At 35.6% G+C, this 25984-nt stretch overlaps 3 protein-coding genes, 1 long non-coding RNA gene and 1 pseudogene across 4 annotated transcripts; 1 reads left to right on the top strand and 4 right to left on the bottom strand.

The window, feature by feature from the left end:
- Nucleotides 1-1183: 1183 nt before the first annotated feature.
- On the bottom strand, nt 1184-7956 carry LOC147568293 (putative protein phosphatase 2C 38). The gene is made up of 5 exons (XM_086654758.1): nt 7589-7956; nt 3665-4735; nt 2569-2936; nt 1734-1970; nt 1184-1663 (listed from the first exon to the last, which is right to left on the bottom strand). Exons 2-5 carry the CDS (start codon nt 3993-3995, stop codon nt 1433-1435), a joined length of 1167 nt encoding a protein of 388 aa, XP_086510884.1. The 5' UTR covers nt 3996-4735; nt 7589-7956; the 3' UTR covers nt 1184-1432.
- On the top strand, nt 4725-6360 carry LOC147568294 (uncharacterized). Its single transcript, XR_015231011.1, has 2 exons — nt 4725-5228; nt 5568-6360. It is a non-coding gene; the product is annotated as an uncharacterized LOC147568294 (long non-coding RNA).
- Nucleotides 7957-9282: 1326 nt separating the features above from the next.
- Nucleotides 9283-10983, bottom strand: LOC147568292 (pentatricopeptide repeat-containing protein At3g62890 pseudogene; annotated as a pseudogene).
- A 1579-nt stretch (nt 10984-12562) lies between these two features.
- On the bottom strand, nt 12563-16935 carry LOC147568291 (cardiolipin synthase (CMP-forming)-like). Its single transcript, XM_086654763.1, has 7 exons — nt 16426-16935; nt 14254-14351; nt 14100-14150; nt 13817-13930; nt 13470-13526; nt 13257-13342; nt 12563-13123 (listed from the first exon to the last, which is right to left on the bottom strand). The coding sequence occupies exons 1-7, from the start codon at nt 16556-16558 to the stop codon at nt 13003-13005; spliced, it is 660 nt and encodes a 219-aa protein (XP_086510889.1). The 5' UTR covers nt 16559-16935; the 3' UTR covers nt 12563-13002.
- A 3813-nt stretch (nt 16936-20748) lies between these two features.
- On the bottom strand, nt 20749-24353 carry LOC147568290 (putative adenylate kinase 1, chloroplastic). Its single transcript, XM_086654760.1, has 4 exons — nt 23827-24353; nt 22336-22476; nt 21228-21500; nt 20749-21116 (listed from the first exon to the last, which is right to left on the bottom strand). The coding sequence occupies exons 1-4, from the start codon at nt 24106-24108 to the stop codon at nt 20973-20975; spliced, it is 840 nt and encodes a 279-aa protein (XP_086510886.1). The 5' UTR covers nt 24109-24353; the 3' UTR covers nt 20749-20972.
- Between the last annotated feature and the right edge of the window lie 1631 nt (nt 24354-25984).

The raw sequence follows: 25984 nt of genomic DNA, 5'->3' as shown, positions 1-25984 counted from the left end.
ATGCCTTTATGTAGAAAACCATTACTTAGCTATTTTAGTGACTCTAAGACCGAAAATGGAACCATCTCTTTTGTTATATTAGCAATCTGGTATGCACTTAATCATCAAAGGCTCGAATGATGGATCGGGATTTTCATACTAGTTCTTGCTTAGACACTGCTGTTTGTTGCTAAGCAAATGGTGAAGCCAACTCTGAGAAGGTAGATTTTGTGTTCTCAAGTTAAATATCGAGATAATGGATCCAAAGAAAAAAGATAGGAGAAGAAGATTGTCTATCATAACTATGGTTATCATTTTGTTCATCAAAACCAGAAGGCTATTCTTGTGGCTATATTCTCAAGAACCTGATTTCAAGAGCTTCTTGTTTTTGTATCAGTAAGATTAGTTGATTTACTCAAAATATATATCAGATACTTTTAACTAGTGAACCGTTGTGTGCAATCTCCCATTTGTGTGCTCGGTGGTTGTTAATTGTCGTCGAATTTCCCAATATCTGCTTATTTATATCAAATACAACCTGAAAATCAGTCTATTCTATAACGTCTCCTTGGATTGGGTATCGAAATATGCTAGGTCAAATATGTCAAATTTCACTGATAACGACACCATCTTTTTAATGTCAACATACTTTAAGGGGTACGACTCAATAAAATTTTGAAATTTACCAACCAAAAGAATGAAAAATGTCACTTCTAGGTTGTCTTGCTTGACTACTAGACACTTCATAATAGTTTCACCTGTAAAAGCTGTTGTTCAAGCTCTTGATAGATCTCTAATTTTCTAAATGCACCTACAATTATAATCTGCAGTTTTTCCTGTTGTGAAAACAATATTGAAACTGAAACCACATGGAAAGACTTTGAAGCTGAATACCGGCACAATATCCATGGACAGTTCGAATTCAACTCACTCATCAAGAAAAATATGTCCAAAACAAACTTCTTGGGACTTCGTCTTTTGAGCATCTGATCTAACTCTGTTCAATTCGAAATTCCTAAGCTCAAGATCCAATGACATAATTCCAGGTTAGATTAACTAATATGAATAAGTTTCAGACACCTAAAACCTAAAGGGTATGAAACTTAGTTTTGATTCCTGCACAAGATATAGCATGAGTTTCTAAACAATTGAGTAATGATCCACATTAAAAAAGCGCTATCCGAAAGTGAAAAGACCAAAATGGTTTAGCGAGAAGAACTTTAAAATATCATTTGGCCACAACTAGGCGATTTTACATAGAAATTTTCTTTCTCCTTCCTAAAGCACCTCCCAGCTTAATCTCGGGCTCTTACGTCTAACTTTGTAGAGAGATAAATAGTAACGATACAATGTATTGGGAAGCCTAAGTTAGAAATGAATAAAGAATTTAAGTATCATTTTAATACAATCGGTAAAAGTGAAGTAAGAGATGTAGATTTTGAACCTCTTAGCATTAGGAGTTGGTATCAGTGGGAACTCCCATGCTTCCTTTAATAGAAACCGTGGGACCATACCAATCACTTTTCCTGATCAGTTGATGGTCTATGAACAAAACTATAACGGATATATCATCGTGGAAATGTCTCCTCACTCCCCGCTCAATCTTCTTCAAGTCCGAATACCTCATTTCTCTTTTTTTCGCCGCTTCATGAAGTGCAGCTTTAATAAGTCTTCTCGCGATCCCCTGCCCAAACATGAACATTCAATACAAATTCGTCTAGAGAGAGCAAAAACGAGAGAGGTTGAAACCTTACATTACGCGGATAATGGTGGACAATGTCAACAGCCTCTTGATTGCTAAGGTGTTCCCATAAACCGTCCGAAGCAAATATAAGAAACTCATCTTGAGGGTAAATTTTCTGAACGAAAACAGAAGGTTCCGCACTAAGGATGGGCTTGTAGAAAGGTTGAGGCACTCTAAACTTTGCTAGTAGAGGCTCTCTGTTAAACTCTGCCCTCTTCAGATAGGCGTCTCCAATGGATCTTGAGATCTGCAAGGAACAAATTTTAGGTTATTGGACGTCCATTACATGAATAATGCTCTCATGTAAGTGATACCCCGATAAGTTTTTTCTCTTCTTTCCGAAAATGACTATATAATCTCACTATGATATATCGAAACAAAGACAAGATTTACACTGATAAGACGAATATTGTGACCGTCTATTTAAACTTCACCAAAACTAAGAAAGTGAAACTTTTGTGCGCACAACTTGGTACCAAGAGAACACTGAAAATCAATCTTGCCCAGAAGAGTATTAATCCTATAGGTCCGGAATCCAAAAATACCCAAACTCGATTTAGAGGACAAATAATACACAAACACATGGTTTTTTCAACACTGTGAAATAACAATATGAAGACGAGGACGCAGATAAGATGAACATAGTGATAGTGTATAAAAGTTTAAAACTTCGCCAAGCTAAGAAAGTGAAAGTTCTGTAAGCAGTCATGAATATAAAAAGAACATCGAAACTGCAATCTAGCCTGTAAGAAGTACTAAACTTATCAGAAATAGAAATATACATCTGCGAGTCCAAAACTTGTTTACGTCATACTAAACGCGTACAAAAAAGTTAACAAGATTACCTGTATAATACCCTTCACACGCCAAACTTTATGCTTTAAAACAACGATCTGTGAATCATCGGGATGCGATGAACGCAATTCCTCTCTCACAGACTCATAACTTGCATTGTGTTCATCTGATAACTGAATAGCTTTTACCTCTCTGAGGGCCCTTTCTGCTTTCCCTAATACTACCCGAGAATCTCCAGCATTAGCAATATATAGTGTTCCATTACAAATTATGCCCACCAAACAACATGTCCCTACTGAAGCTATCTGTGGCTTATTGAGCCATTGCTCCCTAACTAGAGAGAGAAACTCCTCCTCTGTCGCTATGTACGCTCTAGAGATTGCATTGGCTGATAGTCCATGATGCTCTGACGTGAATCCTATTCCACCATATATTATAAAATCAATATATAGAAAGAGATAAAGGTCACAAACATTTCAAATAAATACATATCCAATATTGAAGAACTTGATCATGGGCATAAACTTCAAGATCAATATTCATAATAAATTTTTCAGAAAACTTTCTCTTGCTCATCAAAATATACAACTCGTAAACATTAATGTCGTTCAATTATAGGAAACATTTGGGTAATAGAGTAACTCTTTAGAAAAGTAATACTTATCATGGAATCGAGGATTCAAGTCTCTTGCCCAATACATGTTACTCACTTTCCTAACAAAAAACAATGAAAAGAAATGGAGCTTAGTTCTTCTCCTGTTGAAACGAAAAAGGGTTTGGTCAAGGACGTGCATTTGCTTCACAAAACGCATACACTCAATTACGAAATACTTGGTTAAGATTGTAACGATGACCATAACCCATAAAACGAACTAAAGATTACGAGAACTCTAGTTTAATTTAGACTACCAATTCAACCCTATTTGATTGTCCAACATTTGTGTGACATGAAGTAGTAAAGCACTCACAAAACCTATGATTATGACTGCATTTTCCTTTAACAATTCGTGCATAAAGTAAACTAAGCGAGAAAACCGATACAGTAAGAAAAGTCTTTTGAGATCCAAAATGGAGAACGTTTACAAACCCTGGAGCAGCCACAAATGAACGATGATTTACAAAGAGCAAAGTGGTGGATGAACATACTCTTGAGATTATTGAACAAATGATCTTTTACAAATCGAGAAGTCTCTGGTCCTCCATGCCCATCATAAATACCGACGAATGTTCCTCGAGGACCTGAATCATCACATGAACTCAATGGTCCTGATTCAAGTTGACTTTGATCTTCAAGCAAGTTGTTAGCTTGAACTACAGCCATAGAGAATTCTCCATTAACATGATGCCCCAAATCTTTGTACCATAATAACCCTTCTACACGACCATTTTCATCTCTACTTCTCCTAGAACCATCATCACCTTCCACAGAAGGCTTCCAACAAGGATAAACAATTTTCATGAATCCAGATGATATCATACCCACATTTCTGTCTTATATTAAACCACCCAAAAAATCAAAATTTCATCAACCCAATAACCAAAATAACCCCAATATCAAAACCCTTTTTGAAATTCAAATCATAGATCTTCAATTTAAACAAATTCAGAATGGGCAAAAATGGAGTAATAGCTTTGGTTCTCTCTTGATAACAAGTTGTGTTCTTCAATATAGTTTTGGAGAATTCAGAAGATGGTTATTTAGCATACCTTCGAATATAAATCTGGTTCTTAGGATTTCCTCAGATTTTGAAATTGATCCACAAATGATTAGCAACAAAATCCCATCTATGATTTTATCTAAATTTCTGAGATCAAATTGATAGAAATTGAAGTAGATCTCTTATCTATAAAAAGAAATAAAGAAAATGGGTATTCTTTGTTTAATCTTTTCTTTTGATAAAGAGAGAGAAAGAGATAGAGAGAAAAGAGAATCAGCTTAATTTTTTTTCCTTTTTCTTCTTCTCTTCTCTTTCATGGAAGCTTAATAGCTTTTCTTCCCAAAATCACCTTTTTTTTCTTTTTCTCCCCTCAGTTTTGTTGGAGAAGTTATTCTTAAAATCATTGGCTGGGGTTTTGACCTTGAAGAGCAACAACCCACCTTTTTAGGCAACTCTCTTTCTCTCCACTCTTTTCGCCCAACTCTGGTTTTCTCGACTCCTCTCCAAATTGCTGATCTATTGCCAAACCTCCCCACAGTTTAGAGAAACAAAAATGATGCTATGCCCGGCTGAATCCCGGCCTGAATCCCGGCTGGCCGAGCTGGCAGTCCAACCGGGCATAGCATCTGACGTGTTTTCAACAGGAAGTGGAACTAGGCGAGTTTTATTTCTGGTCCCTTAAGTTTACCTTAATTACAATAAAGGGCTTTGCATAAAAACATCAAATTAATCCCATTTCATCTCAAAATTTCACTCTACATTTCCTCTCGAGGGTTTCTTCTTCACTTAGGGAGTTAGGGTTTCACCTTCACCCAACTTCTTCACTCAGGGTTTCATCTTCACTCGGCTTCATCACTTATGGTTGGACAATAGCATTTGATCAGATCAAAGGTTTCACTCACTTTCTCTCCTCATCTCAGTTAGGGCACGGCTTCCTCTCTTCATCAGAGAACAGCACCTCGGGTTTGAAAAGATCGAAGGTTTCATTCGACTTTCTCTCTCTCACTCTCTCTTCATCACCACCTAGGGCTTCCATTTTTCTTGCAACGGAGGTGAGTGTTCATCATTTTTCTTCTTCATAGGTACAAATCCTTTTAATTGCTTGGTAGGAACAATCATTTTCTTCAAACGAGTTGAATCAAAAGTTGTTGCAAAAAAGTTGATACATACTTAACAAAACTTATAGAATATCCTGATGGTAATGGTATTTTCGTGTAGCAAGATTGATAAATTTATGTTGTAATTATTGTGCATTTGACCCATATGAAAGATTATAACATCAAGTGAGTGTGTCTTCTTCTGCAACTGTTTATTAGTTTAACTGTTGCATTTACCGAGTCGGAAATGTTTTTCTTTTTCTTGGTCGATTCGTTAAATTATTACTTCTACAGGATACAGTATTTAATATTAACGAGAAATCTATGCTAAAAGATGAGGCGTGGAAGTACACAAGCAAAGCTCTATACTCGCCGAGGCAGACATAGAGAAGCAATGGATGAAGTATTTAATATTAACAAGAAATCTAAGCTAAAAGATGAGGCGTGGAAGTACACAAGCAAAGCTCGATACTCGCCGAGGCAGACATAGAGAAGCAATGGATGAAATTGTATTTTCGGACAAAACCAACCCTAAACGGAACGACTACAGCCTTGAAACTTTAAACAAAAACAAGATTGCGGAGAAATGACGATGAGAGCCTAACGCCCTCAATTTGCAAAAAAAATTGTGTCCTATCTAACAGAGGTGGTTCTTTTTCGTCATCTGATTCTGGAGTAGCGGAGAGAAAGATTTTGATACTTATTTTTCTAAATTAGGTTCATCCCATATCTCCATCGAAGACTTGGATTAGCTTTCATCAATTCTTATTCAAGTATATTTAGCTGCAGGAATTGTGAGCGGTAGTGAAGTTATTGGAGCTGAAACAACCTTCAACGATTAGACAACATTTTATGTGTCGGACACGATAGCATTTGAGCTCTGTCGCAGGAAGTGTTTTCAAGTTGAGGGAAACCCACCCTAATAACATTGTGTTGTGACTTGTGGTTACTTGTTTCTTTGTTTTATTTAAAGAAAAGAAAAAACATAATTTGTGTTTCTTTTTACAACTCCGGATGGATGAACAGAGTTAGACACCTATATGATATTTGATTTCTCCATAATTTTTATTAGCTTTTGTTGGTTTAAGTTGAATGATCATCTTGCAGGTGCAAAGATATACCATGTGTATTAAAAGAATCTCACATAAATTATCACAGCATATAGCATACCTATGTAGATGCTTTAAGCTGACAAACTGATTTGATCAATTTGTAGTGGGTATCCATTGAGCGTTAAGGTGCATGTACCCATTTTTTTTTTTTCTGTTGAAATGCAGTCCTTTATAAACATACAATCTGATGTTTAATCACTTAAGAAAGAAAAAGTATTCTTCCAGCAAAAAGTGACTACATATTAGGAGGACAAGTTGCTTAGATTGTAATTTAGAAACTACATAAAATTTAGTAATGTAATAACAGTAAAAAGACAGCGAAGTGATCTCTTCAAGCTTAATAGATTCAGAAAATTGGACATTTTTACATAACACATAGATTACTACAGTACAAAGAGTTAAAGGACACACATTTGGTTGAATTTGAGATTCTTTCATTTCAACAAACACCTTCTCTACTTCAATGTCATTACCATTATAACATCCATTCGAATTTGACTTCAACAAATAGATATTTGTTTCTTACGTAAAATGATAAACACAGAGTAATGTGCAATCTTCTCAGTTTTACATCCATATTCTCTTATTTGATTATAAGCAGTTCATCCACCACTACTAATATAACGCCTCACCAAGATCTAAAAAGTCAAATTCGACAGTAAATGACAAAGCTTCCTCAAAGATAAATACTTTCATGACGAGAAGAGTTGGTGATCAAACGACAAAGCTTTCCTCAAAGATCAATACAATACTTTCGTGATGCAAGTTTGTGATTAAATGACCAGGCTTTCCCCATAGAGATCAATAATTTCATGATAAGCTTGAGACTTATGATCAAAATCATAACGATTAATTACCCGTTGAAATATTTAGATTAATTACCCATTTGAAAATATTTAGGGTTTATAAAGTGGGATGCTATGAAGAAGAGAGTGATGAAGACGAGCTGTAGAGAGAGAGTGAGAAGAACGCAACTGATGTCTGATAGGGGGGAGATAGATTTTAGGGCATCACTAACTATTTTATAATAGGGACTGTGCCTGAATAAACATAAATTTCAGGGACTAAATACGAAACCACATTTCCTGGCTCCTTTCTTCGCTCCAGATCGGATGCTATGCCCGGTTGGCGCGCTACGTCAGCGCGCCGGGATTGGGGCCGGGAAATCAGCCGGGCATAGCATCATTTTTGTTAGAGAAATACTTCCTCCTTGTTACCTCAACTTATATTTTATTTTTATAAGTTATAAGCAACTTAGAGAACGTTCTTTATTTAGGTTTTTCCCATTTTGGAGCTTATCAACTAGCTAGGGATTGGTAGGGGTGGGAGTTGGGTTGGGTTGGGTTGGGTTGGGTGATTGTGGCTTACTCCTTTATCAAGTTGGGTTAGTCGAAGTCTTGAATTTTATGTCCATTGAAATTATTGGGCAGACTCAGACGAATAATTTATCATAAATTGATCGGTGTCACAAATTCATCCAAGTCCCCATATTATGGGGGTTTTGAATTTTTCAGGCAAAACTCAAGGTGCTCCAAGTGGCAAATTGAGTTCCCCAACGCTCAATAAAGCACAAGACACATGAGTTGTGGAGGTCAAGAATTTATAGAGACGCAAATAAGAAATAAGTGTTTCATTTTACTGGAGGACAATGAGGTTGTGATTACATTTGCGTGTAGGTGATTTTGACTAATTTGGGTCAAAATAACAATGTCTTAACTTTAAAGCAAAATTCACTCAATCTAGGATTTCTTTAAACTAAATTGTTCTCATTAATTGCGTAAAAGTGTGTATATTATTCCTTCTAGTTAGCAATCAGATACCGTCAAACAACTATTAACGAGTCGAGATTGGGTGAGATGCCAAATATAACTTACAAATTCGAAATTGACCTGTTTATTTCATATCGGGCGGTTGGGTTGGACCCTTTGTGGATTTTAGGTATCCATGGACTCTAACGGGCTCTAGTATTCATGAAGGATTTATGGTTTTCTTCTTCGGTTTCTTTTAGGATAAAAATAAGATTTGTCCTTGCATTAATAGAACATTTTCTTAACATTGGGTGGGATATTTCCAGCCATCTTTACCTTGTTACACCCACTCTACACCTGTTGGGGAACAACCTTTTTAGAAGGATAGCTCTTGACTTTTTTGAAACTTTAGGATAGCTATTGCTTGAATAACATCAAGATATTAGTGGAAGAACAATATACTTTATATCAATCTTCACCAACACATTTGTGAAGATCTTAATTCCTAAATCAATTAGGTTAATGCCTTTAGTGGGGTGCAAGATGAATGCAGGAAAAGAGGGTTTAAGAAGCATTGTATCCTAACACCAATAAATGAACATTCAACATGAAGGTCAATCATCAACAACAAACACAAGCTTTAATTCAACTCCTATTGTGACGAGTGTACAAGTCCAATCCAAAACTTTTGAGAAGTTATATGTGTTGTGTAATAATGTGACTACTAGCAATTTCTTGAAACTCGATAACTCTTTCGTATAAATCGTTCACTATATTATGAATCCCGCTTTAGTTGGATAATAAAATACCTATCTCTACATAAGAGATAAAAGTTCGAATTTTATCGTGTCAAAAAAATATCATCAAGAGAAAAAGCTTGCCCACCAAGAGAAGTATATGATGAGTAGGTGCATTTGTGAAGCTTTCTAGAAAGTAATTTGAAGGAGAAGATGTTGGTGGTTGATGGAGAAGATGAAAATGGTGGTTTTTGGTGGTGGGTTGTGGTGGAGGTTATAGTGACATATAAGTTTTAAGTCTTTCAATTAGGTTTCCCCGTATTAATAAAAATTTACTGTCCACGTTAGAAATTCTTCGGTCCATATATGAAGGAGCGCTTTTTCAAGCTTTGGATATGTATAACTTTCATTTTTACCAGAAATCATTACAAGAACAATCACCATTTCTGAAATGATGAAATCGATTACAATCTCTAAGTATAATATCTCGATCATATAATTGAGAAATAAGCTTTATAGCAGAATGACAATCTTTACAAACCCGAAGATTTTTCACTACTCGAATTGGCTTTGTTCGATTCATATTCAAAAGTCCAAATGCAACTGCCAGTTTCTCACTATGAACTGAGAGATTCTGTGCTTTTTCTTCCTCGTCCAAGTCAAACGTCACAACCGAAGTATCTGGTACGTAACCAGCAGACTCGAGTTTCTTAGATATCTCATTAAGTTTTATGTATATATCTTGAGTTTGAGGATGGGTTTTATCTCCAACTACAAACTCATGAACCACATTATCGATCTCTATCGAACTACAACCTGGAGATTTTCCAACTCCGAGAGACTTCATCAATGTCCGAACTCTAGTAACTTCCTCCCATTGTCCCGCAGAAGCATACATATTTGAAAGAAGCACATAATACCCAGAATTCAGAGGCTCTAGTTGAACTAGTTTCTGCAAAACTTTCTCGCCTACTTGAAAATTCCTGCAAATTCTGCAAGCATTAAGCAAAGATCCGAGGATTACTGAATTGGGTTCCATGGGCATTTGATCTATGAGAGCTTCAGCTTCAGATAAGAGGTTTGCTCTTCCGAGGACATCGACCAAACACCCATAATGTTCTATCTTCGGAGTTATATTATAAATCGTTTGCATATTTTTGAAGTAAAATTTTGCTTTTTCGACAAGTCTAGTATGAGCACAAGCATTTAGTAATCCCACAAATGTTATATCATCAGGTTTTACTCCTTCATTTTCCATCTCTATGAACAAATTATTCGCGTCTTCGCTTCTGCCATGAATTGCCATGGCAGATATCATTGTATTCCAAGAAACCACACTTCGATATTTCATTTTCTTGAACACTTCAAATGCTTCGTCGATGGAACCACACTTAGAATACATGTCTATTAGAGAATTACAGACTGATATATTCTGACTGAAATTCTGTCTTTCTATGAACATGTGAATCCATTGTCCTAATTCTAAAGCACCCAATAATGCACAAGCTGGAAGAACTGTGACAATAGTGATCTCGTCTGGTTTAACTCCGACAATCTGCATTTGACGAAAAAGAGCTATTGCTTCAGCTGGCTTTGAAGCTCGAGTATATCCTGCAATCATGGCATTCCAAGTCGGTAAGGTCTTAATAGGCATTCGATTAAACAATCTTTCTGCAACATCAAACTTTCCAACTTTAGTGTACCCACAAACCATAACATTCCATGATTGTTCATCTTTCTCTGGCATTTGATCAAAGAGTTGTTTCGCCGTATCGATGTTTCCTACCCTTGTGTACCCAGAAATCATTGAATTCCAAGTAGCAGAAGTCTTATTCTTCATTCTATCAAACAATCTTCTAGCAATATATATTTTTTCTTCATCACTAGTTGCATACATATTCAACAAAGACGTATAAACATGAATATCGGTTTCTTGAATCCCATAAACAATGCTTTGGGCATGGATAGCAGGACCAAATGTAGATTCAGAACTACAAGCTTTGACGAGGAACGTAAAAGTGTAATTGTTGGGTTGTGTTCCATTCGCTCTCATCCGATTGTAAAGTGAGAGAGCTTGTATAGAAGACTTAATATTCGCGTAAAACCTTATCATGGTATTGTATATGAATATGGTTGGTTCATGTGGAAGGTGTTCAAAGACTAAAGCAGCATAATTAATGGCAGAAACATTAGAGGAGTGAGAAGGAAAGGATGATGAAGTGCAGAATACTAAGAGCTTGGCGTAAAATTCGATGGGGAGGTGGTTTCGAAGAATGGTGGCATGGATTTGCTTGGCTTGGTGGATGGAAGTACATGACTCTAGCTTGGAAATTATGGTCTGAAAATTGTTTTGGATTTCTGGTTTGGGAGGAGAAATGGTGGGAAGAGCTGCCATTTGGGTATTGTCTGTTGTTTGAAGAGGGTTGGGATTCTTGTGAGAACTTATCCAAATATATGGTTGAGAAGAAGGGGATTGTTATGAGTTGGATCGGTTTGTTTGTTAAATATACTGGGCTTTGCTTCTAGAAAGCCCACTCAAATACGAAAATCTGAGCTAAGTGCTTCTAGAAAGGGAAAAGAGTAGAGCCACAACCATTGTCCACTTTGAGGTATTTTGCCTTATAATCTTCATCTCTCCTGCTCGTTTTCTCTCTCCTGCTCATCTCTTTGTGTCTCACCTGCCATTCTATCTCTTTATCTCTCTCCTGCCATTCTCTTTCTTTATATCTCTTTCTCCTGCTGTTCTCTCTCTCTCTCTTCCCTGCTCATTCTCTCTGTATCTCTAATTCTTTCCTTTTTCTTTCTCTATCTATCTCACTTTCTCTTGCTCCTTCTTTGTCTCTCTTTAACAATTCCGAGGAAGAAAAGTGTTTCTTTCGCCTAAACCAGACTTCGAAGAGGGTTTCCTGCATGAGAGAGAGGGGAAGAATTAGTCTGAAAGAGAGATAACGAGCATGAGAGAGGCGCATTTTTGGAGAGACAATGGTAGGAGAGAGATAGAGAGAAGAGTTGACAGTAGTGGTCGGTGGTCAGAAATGGTGGTGCTGGTCGGAAGTTGTGGGGGTGGAAAAAGAGAGAGTCAGAAGGGAAGATACTGATGAACTTTATGCATCGTATACTATTGTACAGTATAGAGAGTGAGATAGGGAGAGAGAGAGAGAGAGAGAGAGACAGAGAGACAGAGAGAGATTAAAGAGAAGTAGGAGAAAGACTTATTGTTTTAAAAAATTCTAAAACGGGGTCTAAATTGTTTTCTACACTCACAAAAATATTGGAAGACGGGCATTGAGACAAGGGTTGCAATTTAACTTTAACACCCCAGAAGTATGAAGTAAAACATATTCTGATAAAGACGTTCTTCAGTAATATCACCATGACTCTGGAATCATGTGGGGTACTATAACCAAATGTGGGTATGAATGATAAATAACACATCCACATCCACAACCACAAAGAGTAGCAAACTAAAAGACGGGTATTGAGACAAGGGTTGCATTTTAACTTTTAACACCCAGTGTATGAAGCAAAAAATATTCTGATAAAGATGTTCTTCAGTAATATCATCGTGACTTGAATCATGTACTTCAGTATCATCATCATGACTCTCGAATCATGTGCTCTCCAATTATGTGCCGTACTATAACAAAAAGTGGGTATGAATGATAAATAACACATCCACAAAGAGTAACAAATTAAAGAAACCACTTCTGCAGCAGAAATTTATATATGAATATATGAGTACTTTTACGTTCTACTTTCATACTCTTATGAGAACTACATGAGCATCTTCGGTTCAGGCCGAAGTGTTTCTTCCTAATCAACAGCAAAATAAATAATAATAACAATTAATAGTATCATCTATAGCAGTGATATCTACTGTTTCAAGATCTGCAAACTACTAAACTACAAGTGCAAATCTCTGTTTTGGGAAGATTAATTCTTGTTTAGTGACAACTAATCAGAACTGAAAACCCCCAACAACTACAGCATCCCTCTGCTATCAATGGGGATGAAGGAATGTGCCTAAAGAGGGTTTTCTTTGTAAGAAAGGGAAAGGAGAAGAAACTCAATTCCATTTTTCTCCTAGTCCAGCCTACACACCGATCCAACTAGAAGTGAATTAACAAATCAATTACTTCAGTAATGTTCTCCATATGTTCTTCACATAAACAACCAACGACCATAACGCTAGTCCGGCTGAGATATATAACAAACCAACTCCCAAGATAACGAGAATCCCTCGTCCTGGTAGACTGTGGAAAACCCACAAATAGGAAGAATATAAATAACCAATATTAAAACACTCATTGTGTGGAGTTTTGATGATCAAGACACACAGGAGTATAATTGAAATTTAAGGGGTGTTTGTCGAAGAGGATTTCAGACCTGTTGTCTCTAGTAGCAAGGAGAATGGTTAAAGCAATCATTTGACAAGCAGTTTTCCATTTTCCCAAGCTGTTTACAGCAACTGCCTGATAATAACAATAATAATAATATAATAATAGTGAGATTGCTGGAAACTATTAATAGATATCAAGAAATTATTAAGATTTCAAAGTATGGAAGAGGGTTAGAAGGGAGTAAAGATAGGAAAGACACCTTGCCAACTTTACTACTTTGAGATGCAGCCCACTCTCTCACTGCTGACATTGTTATCTACAAAAAGGATTCAAATAAACTTGAACGATGTCATTCTTGTTCTTTGGCAGCCAAATATGAAATGGATATGCTTATTTCTTACAAAATATTCTGTTTACAAGTTCATATTTATCGTTAAATGGATACTGTGAAGACAAAAAGGTAACATCTTGCCAACAACCCTTGGTTGGAATGGTAAGAGGTATAGTCTTCCACCTTAGAGGTCAAGGGTTCAAGGCACGCTGAACAATTAAAAAAAAGGTAATATCTTGTAAGTACGCAAGTTAAATTGAAATAAGCCTCCTCACCTCTCTACCAATGATAGCCACTGAAGGTACAGGCAGTAACCATGGCACTTCTCCAAACCCTGTAACTTCCAACGACCCGGTACATAATAACACCAATGTTGCAGCAACCATAAGCTGAAGTCCACAATATCAGATCACATATAGCTTCGTAAGCGTTCAATAAAAATAATTTCAAAATTAAACTGTTCTTTCCTTCTACTTATTTGCTATTTTAATTGTTATACTTTCCTCGTGAATTAAAAGGACAAGTCAAAACCAAAGTCAAGGAAGCAAAAGGGCAGACCTTATCAGCAACAGGATCCAGAAAGGCACCAAATGCTGTGCCTAGCTGCATCTGAAACACAAGTTGGCAAGCCAAGCCTATTAAATGGAATGAGCGGAAATGATGTCTGATTATACGACTTGAACAAAATGAGAGGCTATTTAACTGGAAATACCTTTCTAGCAATGTACCCATCAAGCCAATCTGTGATTGCTGCAACTATGAAGATACTTGTGGTAGCCGTTGTTGCCCACCAACCACTCATATAAAAAGCTAGTGACAAGAATATATTAGCCTCACGACGTTCATAAAAGCAGTACAGCGGAAAGTCCAAACTAACCACTTAACAGAGAAAACATGAAAAGAGAAAGAAATCATTCTGCACAATAATAACACTTTCATTCCTTTCCAGCCATGATATAAAATTTTTACTTTTCCTTAGCTTTATAGGCGGAAAGAAAATCAGGAGGGGTCATGTAATAGGTAAACCTTAAAGCTAAGACTCTTCCGTTATTTGGAGTAGCTACATGATACTAAATTATCTACAAAATTGATATCAATTGACAAACAGGCATCAACTATTATCTCTAGATTGGGTATTGCCAGGCAGACAATTACAGGAAGCGGGAAAGATACGACATTGTCCAAGAGGCACCATGACGGGTAGTGATTCCTAAGTTTTACAAGGCTCAAACACAAAAGACATGAAATACGAAAAGAATAGGATGATGCCGAATTGTGCAAGCTACATATTAGTTCAAACTTCTTGCCAATTAAAACTGCTTCAGTGACAATATTACTACTATACCATCAAACGAACTAAATTGGAAGAATAAGAACATTGTAAATCCTGTCAACATCCTACATATCCAACTTTTACAATATCAACAATAAACTCGTACATAAGAAACCATGATTCACATGTGAAACTCAAATTTGTATATATACATATTTAAAGAGAAGGGAGATAATTCACATTCTTCGAGAAATGTAAGGGACGGTAAAGATTAACAGCTAGATCAAATAACAAGTATTCAAGGAATAGTTTAAAAGAGATTCTAAAATTTTAAAATTTTACATTTGGTACAAAAACAAGATGAAAAACACCTTAAATTTTGTCATATGTATTAGAGATTTAGATTATAATCTGTCATTTTCACTTTCTTGAAGACAATGAAGAGGATATCGATATCATTCATCATTTACAATATCAATGTACTCGATAAAAATTATAGTGAAGTAATAAACTCTAAACAGCCAACAACTACTTTGCCAGTTGGTTGTGCATCTACTCCAAAAACATGGAGGTCAGGGGTTCAATTCATGGTGAAGGTGGAATCCATCTTTATTGACTTGTCTTAAGCGGTATAAATAAAGTAATGGTAGGAATAGGCTTTCATGCCCCTAGGATAGTCTTAAGGGTCTTTAGATGGCCTTTAGGGCCCAAGATGTATAATAGTAGTTATAGTGCTTTTTTTTTAAGAAATTGACTACGATCAACGTTAGTCATTACAAGGCATTGATACATCATCAAGATGTGATAAGCACGATAACCGCCTAAGTTAAACCAATAACATGGAGGCCTAACGCCCAACAACATAGAACCTAAAGTCCGCCAAACTTATTATTATTTATCCCTTTAATAACCCAAATTCAATAAGCATGGATTGCACCTCCTCTTGGAATCGAACCTGGGATCTCCAGGGTTTTGGAGTTTATGTCAACACTATCAACCACTTTGGCAACCAAGTGTTCACACTGCTTATTCAATTTATGCATTTGAATGTAAGGACTCTTGGAGTTCATGTCAGAAATATAAAAATGAACTCAGTCCATATTTGCCGAGGACAATGCATAAACCTAATAACTTATCTGACTTCTTAAGCAACTGGATAGTTTCATGGCCTTACCATTCCTCATTGCTGACTACCAAATTCAGACTGAGAAATATTGACAACAAACAAATAAAATAAAAATCTGAATATAAAAATTCAGATACCACAACAAAATTAAATGTCATTATCTATACCAAACCACTAAGACTTTTGAAGAATCCAACCCTTTATAATTTCAACTAAAACTAGAAAAGTTTCCACATCAAGAAACAAAAGAAACCCTAGATTTAATTTCTGATTAGAGTATAAGCATGGAAATGATGACCCAGAATTGGAAAACCCTAGTATCCAAATGCCAACTAATAAACCCCCTGAATTCAGAAACTAAACCTTTGAAAATTAAAATTGGTAAACAAACTAAATTCACAATAACAACAACAGAATAAAACATATATAAAAATAAGATCTTGATTGAGGAGATTATAAAAAGAAAGAGGAAAGTAAAAACCTACTACTAACGAGAAGAGGAACGGCGGCGACACGGCCGAGGGTTAAGATCGTAGGCAAAGTAAGAACTGTTGTAGTTTGTTGTAATTGGTGATTGAAATCATTTTTTATCTTCTCAGGTGAAGAAGAACAACCCATTTTCAGACTCAACAGATGAGAAAAAGATCTCTTATGATACTATTATGTATCTCAAATCCTATCAAATTCCTCGTCAGGCGCATATCAAATTCATGCTCACTGATTTTCACCCTCTCTCTCTCTCTCTCTCTCTCTCTCTCTCTCTCTCTCTCTCTGACTACTTTCTCTCTCTAAACCACCATAACCACCACACTACTGACATTCTCTCTCTCCTCCGTTCCTTTTCTCCATTTTCGTCGGAACTCAGAATTTTCCTAAAACTCTGATCAATTTATGTGGATAGCCCGGGAATGAGTGAGTGTTCCAAATCAATAACTACATCTGACTCATCTGACTCGACTGATTTTATTTGGACCAATATGTGGTAATCTCATATAGACCATCATAGTTTGGCTACAAGTGTGTGTCTGAGATTTTTTTTGTGTGTTTGGAAAAAAGATACTCATAAACTTTTTCCGTTTGGACTTGGGTGTCACAAAACAAAAAAAGAAATACTCTATGTAACTTTCAAAGTGGTAAAGCGTACCGGACGTTTCACGAATTAGACAAATATTTTCAAATCTGATTCGAATTATATTTTAAAATTATGATAGAACAAAAACATAAATTCTGCATAATCTGGCCTGCTCAACTATGCTCGATTTAATTTTTTACATGTTGTTACATCTCCTTTTATCTGAATTCACTTTCAAGGCACTAGACTCTATTTGACTTAAAGAAAGAATTTAAATACCAAAAATAAAGCATACAAATTTGTATTAAGTACAATATTTTTGTTTTCGTCTCGTTAATAGTAAAATTTATAGAAATTGATTTAGATTATTTAGTAGACAAATAAACGGATGGATAATCACAAACTCAAGTGTTATGTTAGAGTAGATTGTCTGAAATCATTTTCTTCTGACAAACATATAATCGTGTGGGCTAAACTTCATTTTTTTTAAATAGACTACGATTTACGTTAGTTATTACATGACATCGATACAACAACATTTCCCGGTGTCTACCTATAAGGCCGCGCTTTGGGGAAAGCTAAAAGTTTCCGGGGTGTGAAATTTTAAAGGGAAGCTATTTTGCTTTCCCCTAAATAAAATTGTCAAACAAAATTGACCAATTTTTGACCAAGTCTTCACACCCCGATAACTATTTAGTTTTCCCCAAAACGCTGGCCTATAATGAAATGTGTTCCTCACTTCCTCTCCTTCACATTCCATTTTTGGGACCCCAAACAGAACTTACCGAGGGGGGAAAGCGTGAGAAAATCTATCTGTAGGGAAAGCAAAGAGTAGGTAGACACCGGGAAATGGAATTCCCGATCCCAAACTTTCTTGGAATTCGGGAGGAAAAAGATAAAATGTACGTATTCAACTCATCTCTATACGCGTGTCATCAAAGTATAGGTTGAAACTGATCACGTCACGTGGCACTGCAATTTTGTCTTTTCCATAATGGTAGGCAAGCAAGCAAGATATTTATTTATACCAAAATTTATTCATAAATGATATAATGTGGTTCTTAGCCTTTGGAAGTATGGTTCCTGTTCTTATGGTGTACTTGTGCCTAACTGAAAAATATAACTTTAACCCAAGAACTATACTATTGTTGGTTCATAATTGTGTATCTTCCCCAAACTAACTCTGATTTCAAAATTTCGATCCACAGATGAAGCATGGAAATATATATGTATAACATAGAAATACAAACGAACTTTCACGCTACTAAGATGGTTTGAAAAGTCTTTATATGACTTTTAAGACTTAAATCTAAGATGAGTGTAATTATCGGATTTATTCACTTGATGTTTTTGTTCGGCCATCCTACACGAAATGTAATGACTCTTAGAGTCAATGTAATAAAAAAAAAAGGATAATTTCAAAAGTGTTATTGCCTTGAGAGAAGTGCCAAAAACATTTCGGAAGAGCACTTCCAAAATTATCCTTACGGAAATATTGAAGACCAAAGTTAAAAACATACCATCCGTGTCTATTTCTCAAAATTAACTGGAGTCTAATTACATTTTGACAAGTTCATCCGAACAACTTTATAAGAATTGATATATTAGTGCTAGTTCCAAAAAGAAAAAGGATACATTAGTGTCTTATTTAATTAAGAAAGTCCTTTTTTTTTGTTGAAAGAATTACAAAAGCTTAAGACACTTACAAAGGATCTAGATATCATTTAGGTAGAATATTTGAACTTCTTTGCTTATCTTTTGCACTCTTTAGGTAAAAAAAAATTTCTTTGCTAATCCTTTGCACAAGGGTAGCATGAGTCGTGTGATGAAGAATGTCTCTTATCGATTTCCACTTATAACGAACCTTTGGTTATCATCAACAAAAAGTATTAACGTTTATACTGATTTTTTGAGGTCATCACTAATCAATTTTTTCGAAATTAATGTGATACATTATGGTTATTAAAGTTGAGGCTACCACTAAGGATCAAATAGAAAATGAGGAAAGCAATGACTTTAGCTTATAAAGTAAAATAAAATGGCAAGACTTGAATTTATGTCAAGATGTTGATTTTATGCCAAGTCGTTTGTCAAGAAGAAACCCATACGTCAAAGTAACCAAGTCTTTACTTCAAATTTAACATCACATTTTATCAAATTTATATGGACTTATTACAAATTATAATCCATTAGAGATGTGGACTTTTTTTTGATGAGATTTAGAGATGTGGACTTATAAAAGAGAACATGATAACATAACATTGAATATTTGCAAAACCAATATGAGACTTTGCCCCGCCACTGTCCGGGTTAAATCCCGCCGAAGTATGTGACCAGACAGAATTTAGGGAGAGTAGAACACACTCAACTTAATCTAACAGTACACCAACTTATTCTCTATTTTCTAAGTGTATCTCATACTGAAATCATCTCAAAGAACTAATAATTAAGGTGACCAATACGTGGACAACCGTTTTTCTTATATGGACAACTATCTTATGTGGACAACCAAAATAATTAATTTTTTTATATGGACACCAGTTTCTAAGGGGACAACTCCCTATTATTTTCACTCAAGTCCTCTTAGAATTAGATGTATTATTTTAACACCTCTCTCTTTTCTCCATAAACCCTAAGTAAACCCTAAGTAAGTTTGGTCTTCTTCTACTACTTCATCTTCATCATCAACCCAAAATTCTAGAAAGAGAATATTTTTGGAGAAGATTATGACATCAAACAAAGGGAATGGAATTGTTGAAGGATAATCCTAACCAGAAAGATCAGATCTAAAAACCCTAAAACCCGTTAAAACATTTAAAACCTAGAAATCAAAATTTTCAAAACCCTAGATTTTTTTTTACAAACAAGTAAAGTTGCTCGTGCTTCGTGGAAAATCGACAAAACACGAGAGATCTTAACATCTGACTTTTTGTAAAAAAAAAAATTCTGACTTAGCCAATTTCGTAGATTTCCCACGAAAATTTGCCAAGACAGAAGGAGACTTGCCACAAAAATCTAGCATATTTTCGTGGATTTCCCACGAAATTCTGGAAATTTCTTTTTCACTTCGAATTTTTGCCTTGAAATCATTTTGTATTCTTTCAAACTACCCCAAACGAAAATACAAAATAAAATTAAAAAAAGTTAGAGTTTTACCTCATCAATGTAAGGTTTGATTAAACCCATCTAGGGATTGATAAAAAACAAAGGGAAGTAGTAGAAACTATAGTTCACTAAAACACAAAGAGGAGTGGTAGAAACTATAGTTCACTAAAAAACAAGGGAAGTGGATATTGATGAGTTTAATCTTCTTCATTCATTTAGGGTTTGATAAAATACAAAAAGAAGTGGTAGAAACTATAGTTTACTTTTAGTAGCAGTAAAAGAATAAGAAGAAGACTAAGAAGAAGGAAGAAGAAGATGATGATGAAGTAGAAGACAACTTAGATTTTTAATTTTGAACTATTATTTTGTTAATGATCCACAAGTTAGTAACTATTAGTATTTAAGACTTTATGGAGTTGTCCCCTCATTAAATCAAAGTCAACTAAGTCAATTATAATTGACTCGCACCGGGCCCGAAAATTGTTGTTCATATAAAAAAATCAGTTGTCCCCGTATTGGCTACCATAATTAAACCTTGAAAACTAGTTTAGAATCACATATTATATGACAACTACCATTAGCCCGTTCTTCTAAGTTCTAACCGATTGTTATAACTTATGCTCAAACCGGATTTTCCCTACCCCTAAAAAACATACTAATAATATTTGATCAATTGTTGTTACAAATAAAAACGCATTGCCTTCGCCATTTTAATTTACATTTTTTATACACAAGGTTATATAATCTTCTCCCACTATGAGGGTAAACCGTTTTCGAACCCTTTATTGCATATAAATCTCAGAAATGCTAAGAATAATCGACTCACCTTGTCGAATGATCGCTTAAAGTAATAATTCATGCTGCTGCAGACTGCTTATTATCATTGTCTTCTAGATTTAAAGCTTGCAGAAGTTTTGGCCATGATTCTGGGATTCCTCCTGGTAGATTGAACTCCAATAATTTTCCCCGGCTTCGATAAAATTCTTCAACAGGTCGGCTCTACAGTAATCATAAGAAAGAACTAAGCATTTTTCGCAGCTGTAAAACCAAAACCAAGAGAGAAAACAACTACAAAGATAATCGAAAGAGAAGATTCAGATATTATGATACCATTTCATTATATATACGTAATCGCTCTTTCACAACTTTTTCTGTATCATCAGATCGAGTTATGAGCTTCGATTCACAACTTGCTGGTGGGAGAAGAGGAGCCATATACATTCCAGGTTTGCCGTTTTCGGCTTTAATGTCGATAGAGGCCAGATTGAAATTCCCACCGCATTGACTGCACTTTCTTCTTCCCAAGCATTTCTCGATGATTACATCTTCTCGGAGCTTCAAATTAATCACCAAATCAATGTCTGTCACTCCCTCCAGTATTTCCTATGAATAAAAAGAAGAAAGCCAATTAGAGCATCTCCAATGGGACACTCTAACAAACACTCTAAAAGTCCTAGTTGTCAAGGGCCAATAGAGATTCTCTTTCTTAAATGTCAATATAGAGACACTCTAATTTTTGTTGGTCTCCAATGGAGATCTCTAAAGTGTCTACACTTAATACACATGTCCTTTTTCAATTCAATAGATAAAAAGTAGTTGAAAAGCAAGATTTTCTATTGGTTGAAATTTAAAAGTAACACTTAGAGAGTCTCAAGTAGACACTCTCATTTTAGAGTTTCTCTCTCTAGACACTCTGTAATAAATGTGTCCACCTCATATTAGAGTGTCTAATAAAATGTTCCATTGGAGATGATTTTTTATCAAAAACTCCAAAAAATCTATGTGGCACTCTAAGTGTTAGAGATTGAGTGTCCCATTGGAGATGCTCTTAGAAGACAGAATGCATAAAAGATATGATCAACTACCTGCAAGGTCCATTAATGAACTAGATTTTGAATTACACATATAAATGTATCCACATTCATCTTCTAAACGAAAAATAAGTTGACAAAAATTTGTATAATAAACAGGTTGATTGTCTTGGATCAAAATAGAATACTTGGGGAACTCCACATAGGTCTTAGACTTGTTTTTTTTTTTGGTAAAGGGAATTTTATTTGATATAAAAACTTACCTGCCAACTTTGTTTAATGCAGATGCTGACATTCTAAAGATCAAATGCCAGATTTATATAATCTTGCAATTTTTTTTTTGTTAATCATGGATAATTCATGCGAACTTGAACATGCCTTCGGTTTATCATTGCGAGTATGCTCACCGCTTGTCTCAGTGTTCGTGGGAAACCGTCAAGAATGAATCCAGATTCACCTTTAGCTACTCCAGTTTCAAGTCTTTTGGACAACAAGCGAATAACAATTTCATCAGACAACAGTTTCCCTTGGTTTACAATCTCGGAAAGCTGTAAAAGACAATGAAAGAAAATAAATCAATATATAAAGAAAAACGGTTAGAAAGTAGTTCACACACAGCACAAAAGATAGAGAGAGACATTTTTTTTTGAATTGTTCAGCGTATGCCTCGAACCCTTAACCTCTAAGTGGAAGATTATACCTCTTACCACTCCAACCAAGGGTTGTTGGCAGATAGAGAGACATTTTCCTCGCTTCTTCGGTCAATAGTTTTATTTATCTAATTAATACAAAATGAACCCCTCACTCAAGTGTAGAATATGTAATCTTAGGATAAAAGCTCACACTTGATGCCAGCATTCGTAGGAGATAAGGCGAATAATAAAACATAGATACTTTTAACACTACATATATCAGGTTTTTGGCGTTCCGCAGCTTATAACAAAATCAAGAAACTTCGGAACCTAATTCCACACGCCGTAATTTGGACTATTTAGAAAACAAAGAATAGAGCTATACTCAAAGGAGAGATGTCTGATAATGATAAAACTTGACCTTTTAGTTGCTTTTGAGAGAAGACCAAACTAAAGGCTTAGCAAATGAAGTCTCTCTATCGCTCTGCTCAAAGAGTTAAATATGAAGGACCTTTAGTTTCAAGGATTATGCTCTTCTCTAAAGTGCTACCCGTGACTTGTTTATTCTATTTCAAGCTACGGGGAAGAAATGCACAAACTTGGTCTAACTTTTGGGGGTCTATTAGGGATCTCATTTTAGAGCCCGTTATTTATATATTTCACTTTTATCAATATAATTTTGTTTCTCTTGTTCCGAAAAGAAAATATTTTACCAGTAAGTGGAGTACAAGCTCTAGTAATCACAGTTTTGCCTCTATTTAGGATAATCTTACGGACAAGTACTTTTAACTAGGTATGCTAATTGGGTCCTCTTCAAAGTTCAATGATTTATCAATCAAAAACTGTAGTAGAAACTTAATTTTACATAAGCAACGATAAATCACAAATTTAGAAATAAACCCAATTGGTATGCTAATTGGGTCCTCTTCAAAGTTCAATCCTAACCCTAAAGCTACGGAATTAGAGATTTAACTATTGGTAACTTAATTCTAATGACCTAAAAAGCATGTAAACTAAACAAAACCCTAAGTATATAAGTTCATCAATGATCTCAGGATTATGTATAAAATTGAAGCAACAAATCTCAATATGCATGAAATTGAAGCAATAAGGATTAGTTGTTTGAATTTCGAGTTTATGATCTTTGTAACCATTAAGACAGATCTTAATTATAATTCCAATAACACTTCAAAATAAACAACAAATCAACAACGAATAACATGCGATTGAGAAGTAAAATTGAAACCCTAAGAAATAAGATGAAACCTGTTGGGAGAGAGGGCCAGAGGATGAAAGCTCATCACGAACAAGATCACCAGTAGCAATATGAGGAACACCGAGGAGATTAGAGAGACGACCAGCGTAAGTTCCTTTACCGACGCCAGGACAACCGAGGAAAACCCAGTGGACATTTCTGTCCGTGGGATTTCGACGGAGAAAAAGAGGTTTGTCATCGGAATTTGAAGAGGAAGATCGTAGTTGGGTTCTACACATATATGATGAGAATTTGATGTCTTTGGGTTTTAAGAGGCGAGTAAAAGCCGCCATGAAAGTAACAAATTTGAAGTTGCAGAAAGTTAGAGAAAGAAAGTTAGAGAGAGAGAGAGAGAGAGAGGTGGTTGCAAGGAGATGGGGAAAATGAAGTACGAAGTAGAGGTAGCAGTGACCACGTTGTGAATAATGCACGCTCTTTTTAATCACGCGACGCTGACACAGTCACCTTTCTTGTGCGTTCCCTCTCATAAGATCTAATTGGATTCGCATCTTTTTCAACATTATTGTTTTTGGTCTTTGGGTAATGGCACTTCGATTCGCATCTTTGAAGACCCTTGGATTCCAGATTTACACAAATTTCTCTTGGACAAATCAGAAGGTTGGCCGAGTCAACTTATATTTGTGAGGGATTTATTTTCACTTGGCAGTAAATCGTGGGACGTTGATTTAATTCGCGGTTTTTTCGATTCAAGTACTGCTTCCAAAATATTTAGTATTTTTATACCTCATGAAGATATGGAAGACTGTCTAATTTGGACACCAACAAGGAATGGCACATTCAGTACCAAGTCTTTTTATAAAAGCTTACTGACCCTACATCAACCTTCGTATCAAGCGTCAACTTTCGACTGGAAATCATTTTGGGCGAACGATACATTATATCCTAAGGTGAGAAATTTTATATGGAAGATTGTTCACGGTGGTTTGGCAGTAAAAACTAATATAGGTCGATTTGTACAAAATATTCGATCTCCTTTGTCCGTTTTGTAACACATTTGAAGAATCATCATCCCATCTCTTACTACATTGCAACCGGGTACAACACTTATACCAACAAATTGGAGTTACTATAGAAACGGATGTATCATCAGATATCATCTCGAATCTGTCCGTATGGATCGCAAAACCCGATTCCTACTTAATGTTCAATAAAGCTTCCCTGCTTATGTGGAGTATATGGAAAGAGAGAAACGATATGATTTTTAACTCGACTACCTTCAATAAAAATACTATTATCAGTCGTTACTTATCAGACCTTTTCTTCCTACCAATTGCAACACCCATATCCTTACCATCAAACAATCGACTATTACATCATGAATGGATTCCACCCGAGCCGGAACAATATAAAATCAATGTCGACGGGTCGGTTTTACCACGAGGATCAACATGTGCCGCAGTAGCCATTGGAATGGTGATTTAATGGGAGGTTGTTCGAAACACCTTGGAAATGTTTCTGTGATAGTAGCTGAGGCTTGGGCGTTTTACATGGGAGTCGAATTGGCACATCGGTTGGATATACAAAACTGTATTGTCGAAGGAGACTCCAAACTAATTGTTGACGCAATTAATGGAAAGGGAGACACAATACCTTGGGAAGCTAGATCAATCATACTCGACATTCGTCATTGTATTGAAGAATTTGATTCGATCCACTTTGTTTTTTGTCATCGACAATGTAACACCTTGGCTCATAGCTTGGCAAACAATGCCTTCTTGAACCATGCTACTGATTTTTGGGATCATTTTAACATCCCAACTTGTATTACTACTAGTAATTTATGAATGAAGTATATCTTCTTCTTTTTTTAAAAAAAAAAGAAAAAAAATTGGATCCTCTAATATTTGTGAGCAATAAATAACATATCCTTGATAAATTGAATTCTCTAAAACTACAAACAAAACGAGACAGACGGAGTATAAGTACTTCTTATCTTATTCACCAGCTAAGCAAGACAGCGTACAAGAGATTGTACGAGGAGAGTCATATATTATTTTTCTTAACATTCGTGATGTTATGCCCGACACTTTTTCCGACTGAATCTCCGTCGGCTGACGACTGACGTGTCTGGCATAGATCTACAGAGAATTTTTTTAACTTTCTCTCTCTAGATCTATGTCCGACACATCAGCCGACTGAGATTCGACG

This window comes from Eschscholzia californica, unplaced genomic scaffold (genome assembly GCF_041429995.1).
Source record: "Eschscholzia californica isolate CP2 unplaced genomic scaffold, dmEscCali1.0.p SCAF_1, whole genome shotgun sequence".
NCBI lineage: Eukaryota > Viridiplantae > Streptophyta > Magnoliopsida > Ranunculales > Papaveraceae > Eschscholzia > Eschscholzia californica.
Note: the sequence above shows the minus strand (reverse complement) of the source record. Positions and strands in the feature narration are given on the sequence as shown.